The sequence below is a fragment of the Balaenoptera ricei genome, chromosome 1 (genome assembly GCF_028023285.1).
Source record: "Balaenoptera ricei isolate mBalRic1 chromosome 1, mBalRic1.hap2, whole genome shotgun sequence".
Taxonomy (NCBI): domain Eukaryota; kingdom Metazoa; phylum Chordata; class Mammalia; order Artiodactyla; family Balaenopteridae; genus Balaenoptera; species Balaenoptera ricei.
In genome coordinates, this window is record NC_082639.1 from 118,486,537 (window position 1) to 118,492,874 (window position 6,338).

A 6,338-nucleotide genomic window follows, 5' to 3' on the forward strand; every position below is an offset into this window, starting at 1 on the left:
GTGAGGCGGCTTCAGGGGTTGTAGTTGGGACGATGTTTGGTGCCTGGGACACCTGAGAGTTGACACGTATCCAGCCTGTCTCCTGCTCTCTCCAGCTCACCGTCTTCAGGAATTAGAAATGGGTGGGAGAAGCAGCAGTGTCTCCGAGTACTCAGTGGTCAGCACTGGCCATCTTCTCTCTCTCTTCCCCCATCCCATGCCGGTGCATCTCCATTGGTCTGCAGCTGCTGCTGGCAGATCCATCATGTGGGAACTGACAGCCCTCCTGCTCCTGGGTGAGTCCTCAGTGAGGTAACAGCGGCACAAGGACTTTGGGTGTGGGGAAGAGTGGGGGCCAGGGTATTTCTGTGTGTGTGTGTGTGTGTGTGTGTGCGTGTTGGGGGAATATTCAGTCCTCGATTCGTTACCTATTTTTGGAGAGGAAAAGAGGAAGGGGCTTGCTGAGAGCTGAGAGAAATAAAGGCAGAAGAAAAACAGGTCTTGAGACTTGTTGAATCTTTCCTATGGTCAAGAGAGTCCCTTTCTTTCCTCTCATCTCCAACATCCTCCTTCTTCTTGCTTCTTTATTTCTTGTTTTGCAGTTCCAAGCAGTGGGCAAGCTGGTGAGTCTTACACATCCCTCATCCAAATTTTCTACAACTTCCACTCCAACCATCCTAAGTGACCTGCTTGGGTACTCCCCACTTCTTAGCTGCTCTGGGGTAGTGACTCTTCTCATGGCTCCTCAATCCCAGTGACTCAGTTTGCCTGTAGGCACTGGCACTTAGAAATGGTGCTGACCAAGAGACTAGTTTGTAGCCCGATGAGGTCTCTCCTCTCGCAGGGATGGGTCCTGGAAGCTAGCGTTTTCTGAGATTTCCCAACCTCAGACCTCATCTTTGGGCACCTCGCCGTGATTCTCTTTTTCACATTGCCCCCTCCCATACCCCACCCTCCCAGCTACTCTGGAGAAGCCCATATTGTCTCTACACCCACCCTGGACCACAATCTTCAAGGGGGAAAGGGTAACCCTGCGGTGTGATGGGTATCACCCTCTGCTCCTGGAGCTCCGACCCAGCAGCACTCTCTGGTATTTGGGCCACCTACTCCTGCCCTCTCACAAGAAGAGCATCGAGGTGCAGACACCAGGGGTGTATCGATGCCAGACACGGGGAGCACCTGTCAGTGACCCCATCCACCTCTCTGTATCCAATGGTGAGTGTTTGAGCATGGCGGAAGGGCAGCACACATGTCCTCTGGTAGTGGTGGCCCTCCTGTGGGGGAGGACACTGGGCCACTCCCATTGGGGCAGGAAGGAGGGGGTTATATTGAGTCTCTGGGGGCAGGCAGGGACCTGCTTGGCACTATGTGAGAGATGCAGTAAGCCTTGCGTGGCCCCAAAAGTTCCCTTACCATCCTGCCACAATGGACACTAAATAAACATTTCTGTTCATTTAGTAGCTCAGAAGAGAAGAGGCTCCAAGGACCTGGTATACTGAATAGAGAACTTCTGAGGAGGGGGGTTGGGTAGGGAGAGAAAGGGCAAAGCAAAGCAGGAAAAGTGAGGGTCCCTGGGCAGGCTGCGTGCAGCTGGGGGAATTACTCCTGCTTGAACAGTGTGATGCTTCTCTGTGCCTCCCATCACTAAAATACGGCCAATGATAGTATCTATTTCTTTGGTTGTTGTGAAGATTAAAAATGAATTATGATAGGTTTTCAAAGAAAAAAGCAGATGGAAGAAAGCACTTCAGCAAAATTTTATTATAGACATGTACACATGTGTACATAAGAGTCAATTAAGAAACTAATTCCCTGGGGGATAAAGGATTTCCAAACAGGATAAGAGAAATAACAGTAATTTGTTCATTAGGGCACAGGATTGGCTACTTTGTAGGGAATATTATGTCATTTCAGCCTGGTAGGCTATATTTTGTATTCAGAATTTAAAGATCATCACTCAGTTTTCAGATTAGCACTTATACTTCACATCCATACTCTGTGGTTTCTTGTTTGGAAATTGATAGCGAGTACAGATAAGATATTGAATATGATAGACGGTAGTCACTGCTTGCAGAACTGTGAGTAGCACAGAGATTGTGGCTATCACTTGTGGAATTCTTTCTCGATGTAAAACACCTAAAGTGGCATCTAGCAGACACTAGGGCTATGTAAGTGTTGGCTATGATGATGATGGTGATCAGGTAAATAAGGGTGCTGGGCGAGGTGTCTAAGGCTGTGGGGGGGGGGGGTCGGGTAAGTTTTCTCAAGGAGACAGGATCTAAGCCCAGATCTGCAGGATAAGTAGGCCTCAACTAGAGCAGGTGAAGGGGTCTTCTTGGCAGGTACAAAGCCTCTGGGCTCAGAGCAGGGCCAGTTCTCCCAGCAGTCCAGTATGTATGGACTTAGTCTGCATTAGGAATGGAAAGTGGAGAGAGAAAAGGAGACATGGGGCAGGGGAGAATCCTGAGATGGTGCTGAAAAGGTAGGCAGGGGCCAGGTCAGGAAGGCCCTGATACCATCCTAAGGAGTTTAAACTGGATTCTGATGGGCATTACTCTTTGAGGCTGGAACCAAGTCTCAGGCATCTTTGTCTTCTTAGTACCTAATAAAAGGCTGGCCTTCCCCTTTCCTTCCCACTCACCTTCTGATGCTTCTTGTTCTGAGGCTCCTGGGGTGCCCAGTAAGGGGGGAGGGAGTTGGTGAGGAGAAAGGGGGAGGAGGGGGGAGCAGGGAGGCGGAGAAGTATGGGAGGCCCCAAGGGCTGGACTTTCCCTTGGAGTCTGTCTGTGCTGACTGTCGTAGACTGGCTGATCCTGCAAGTACCCTATGCTGCGGTGTTCGAGGGCGAGCCGCTGGTCATGCGCTGCCGCGGTTGGTACGACAAGGTCGTCTACAAACTTCACTACTACCACGATGGCCAACCCGTGCGCTACTTCCACTCCAGCGCCAACTACACGGTGCCCCAGGCGCGCGCCAGCGATAGCGGGCGCTACCAGTGCTCCGGCACCATGCGCATCCCGGTGGAGAGCGCGCCCATGTTCTCCGCCAAGGTGGCCGTGACCGTGCAAGGTGGGGGAGACTTGGGGCCGGGGAGGGAGGCGAACGAGCTCTGGGAAATTCTGGGACAGAAACCAGGCGGGGAAAGGAGGGGCGGAGGTTACAGTAGCTGGCACATGGCGGATTTCTCTGCGGGACCAAGTACACATTCTCCTCTCCTCCTCCTCAGTGAAGTCGCACTTGATCTGTAGCCTGCGTGGGGGCAGGTGTCCCTTCTCCCCGATACACATCCGGCTTCTTACTCCGGGTAGAGGCCCCCATATTGGGGGCAGCTCTCTCCGCAGCCCCAGCCAGAAAGACAGCGGCAGTAGATGGGATCACTGTGGGACTGGGGCGAGGGAACTGCTCCTGAGCGTCTTGCGAAGCAGGCGCAGCGACCCCCTTCTAGGTTGGAGAACCCGAGCTGGGTGTCAGTCGGGAGGTGACACGAAGCGTCATACCTGGTCCCGCCTCCTTTCAAGCTCTCCCCTCCCTCGTGGACTCGTTCCCCACATTTCAAAAGACTTTCCTCCCTCCACGTGTACACACAGCCTCCTCCCTGGTCGGCTACGGGCCCTTGTGGGAAACCGGGAGAGGGGTCGTGGGACCGTGGACCAGCCGGTTCCCTGGGACCCCTGCGCCGGCCTAAAGTGCATCCTTAGCCACTGGGCCTCCTCTCCGCAGAGCTGTTCCAGGCGCCGGTGCTGAGGGTGATGGGCCGGGTGGAGACTCTCGGCGCGGCCCTCGGCGGAGTGGTCTTGCGGTGCGAGACGCTCCTGCACTCTCAGAAGCGCGACACGCCGCTGCAGTTCGCCTTCTACAAGTACAGTCGCGCCGTGCGCCGCTTCGACTGGGGCGCCGAGTACACCGTCCCCGAGCCCGAGGTCGAGGAGCTGGAATCGCACTGGTGCGAGGCTGCTACCGCCACCCGCAGCGTCCGGAAACGCAGCCCTTGGCTGCAGCTTCCGGGGCGGGGTGAGTGACTGCCCTTTCGGGAGCCCACCCTGGCGGGTACCCCCGCCTCCGCCCCTCCGGAACGCCTGTCTCCCCAGCCCCGCCCCTTCTCCCCGCGCCTTCCATCTCCATCCCCCATCTCCGCCCGCCTACCCCTTCCTTTCCTCCCCTCCACCTCTGTTCCCACCCTCCTCACTCCCCTTACTCCTCTCCCCGGCCCGGCGCTTCTCTCCCACCCCCACCACCCCCATCCCTTGCCCCCTCCTCACCCCGCAGGCCTTGGGAGAAGGATTTCAGCCGTGCGGTTCTCTTTGTGTTGCGTTCACAGGTTCTCCCCTGGACGTGGCGTCCACCACCGTCCCGGTCCCACAGGCCGCGGCTTTGGCGCCCGGTAACAAGCCGCTTTCCTTCAGAAAGCCCCCGCTGTCCAGATCGGTCCCGTCGGTCACCTCCGTCCCTAACACCCCCTCAGCCGGGCTGCTGTTCCCCGCGGGCGGAGGCCCCACTGCTGGGCCACCGGCCTGCGCTCCGCTGACCCCCTTGGAACAAACCACTGGAGCCCTAAAACCCGACGTGGACCTTCTGCTCCGAGAAATGCAGCTGCTCAAAGGCCTTCTCAGCCGGATGGTCCTGGCATTAAAGGAGCCACAGGCCTTCCCAGAGCCCAGGGACACACTCGAGACCCCCGCTTCCCACTTTGCTGTGAGTCAGGGAACCCCTGAGACCGCTGCTGTGGGGAGCTGAGGGAGGGGGTGGCTACTGCCCCCTCTCCAGGCGTATCCATCCCTGGTCTCTCCTGCTTCCCATCACGTGGAGACCCTACAAAGCCGTCTCTGTTTGCATCCCTCTGTCTTACTGTGGCTTATAAAGTGTGGCTGCCATGTCCGTCTAACACAGCACATCCTTGTAACCACAAGGCCTTCCCTCTGATGGCTTCCTTCCCCTCACAGATTTCAGTAAGGAAGGAGAAACCTGTTATTTACTACTTTGAGGTATATGTTTGGAAGTTGAATTCAGTCATCCTTAGCTTTTCATATAAATCCACCCAACATGTATTTCAGCACAGGCAATTTTTTGGTACTTAAGGTTATTTGGTACTAAGCTCTTTGGAACGTCTAAGGGTCAAGTTGTAATTATTCATCATGAATTTAATGTTAAATTTTAAAAGACTTTCAGTTCTGTTTCTGATGAGTGTATACCCTCAAAGTCCTGGACTAGTTTTAGAGAGGGAAAGGGACTTGTGTGGGCCTCCATTCCAGGTTACAAGGGTCAGCATACTGTTAGACTCACCCAGATGCACCTCCTGCACCAACATAGCTAGACAGGCTGATGAGCTCTGGTGGCAGCAGGCAGGCCATGCTCACTTTAGCCTAACTAAACAAGAGGTACTATTAGCATCAAGAAATCTCTTTGAAGAAAGTTTAAGACAGATTCTCAAAATTGCTGAATTCTAGTTTTTAGCAGGTTCTTACCTCCCTAAGAGCCATTCCAACGCTAACATACAATTCAATTTTTATAAGTCCCTCATCTGCCTACTAAAACTATTGGTTTTCTGCAAGTCTGGTGTGAATTATTCCCAGGAGGTTTATTTCTTATTGGGTCCTTACCCTTCATCAGTTAACCTTTACTGCTAAGGCTTAGAACTGATAACAACTCAACCCTCTCATCCTTCTACTTGATACATATTCAGTCACAATGCAATTTCCCATTTCTTTTTGAACAATTAACCAGAATAACATCAACATCCTTCATCCTTTTCTTCTTAGTATTATCTTCACCATGTTATTACTGCAAAGTCACTGAAATTATAAAAAAGAGGCAGGTGGGTACACACATAAATTACAGTGCACTGTGATAAGTGCTCTATGAAACACTGGGAATTCAGAGGAGGAAACTGAATCTTGAAGGAAGAGCAAGATTTCACCAAGTAGAGATGTGAAAAGATTGAAGGGTAGGGCATGCAGGCTGAGGGTGCAAAGGCAAAGAGACATAAAAGACCATGGTGTGTTTGTAGAGCTGCAAATAATTGAAAGTGGTTGGAGAATTATGTGTATTTATGCATGTGTGTGTGTGGGGGGGTGTTTTAGGGAGAAGGTGGCAGGAGATGAACATGGGGAAGTAGAAAGGGATCAGAACATGAAAGTCTTGTTAAGAGATTCTTTAACCTGCTGGATATTTGGGACGGATATTTGGAAGCATTCCTTATTGAGGGCATCAATAAGCCTTACCGGAGGAGAAGCTAATTTAAAATTACAAAAGAGCAATCAAATAAACTGATCTCAGTGGACACTTGCTTAACCCTGAGGAGGTATGTCCAGGCCCTATAATCCAGTACTGGGGTTCTGGTTTACAAGGGTCTTTGTGGTTCT

The 6,338-nt window shown here is 52.5% G+C and overlaps 1 protein-coding gene across 3 annotated transcripts; it reads left to right on the top strand.

Annotated features, from left to right (window-relative positions):
• The first annotated feature begins 244 nt into the window (after nucleotides 1–244).
• On the top strand, nucleotides 245–4,713 carry FCRLB (Fc receptor like B). 3 transcript variants are annotated; one of them, XM_059903047.1, is made up of 6 exons: nucleotides 245–275; nucleotides 582–602; nucleotides 940–1,194; nucleotides 2,782–3,048; nucleotides 3,700–3,990; nucleotides 4,298–4,713. In XM_059903047.1, exons 1-6 carry the CDS (start codon nucleotides 245–247, stop codon nucleotides 4,711–4,713), a joined length of 1,281 nt encoding a protein of 426 aa, XP_059759030.1. The 3 variants fall into 3 exon arrangements, with proteins under 3 accessions (XP_059759030.1, XP_059759039.1, XP_059759048.1); XM_059903056.1 differs by having other exon boundaries at nucleotides 3,845–3,990; nucleotides 4,298–4,504; XM_059903065.1 differs by lacking the exon at nucleotides 582–602 and having other exon boundaries at nucleotides 3,845–3,990; nucleotides 4,298–4,504.
• The last annotated feature ends 1,625 nt before the right edge of the window (nucleotides 4,714–6,338 follow it).

Bases quoted from the DNA above. Each gene is read 5' to 3' on its own strand.
- FCRLB (XM_059903047.1), top strand. From the start codon at position 245: ATGTGGGAACTGACAGCCCTCCTGCTCCTGG. The intron at 276-581 runs GTGAGTCCTCAG...CTTGTTTTGCAG, and splicing joins GACAGCCCTCCTGCTCCTGG to TTCCAAGCAGTGGGCAAGCT. The intron at 3,991-4,297 runs GTGAGTGACTGC...TTGCGTTCACAG, and splicing joins GCTGCAGCTTCCGGGGCGGG to GTTCTCCCCTGGACGTGGCG.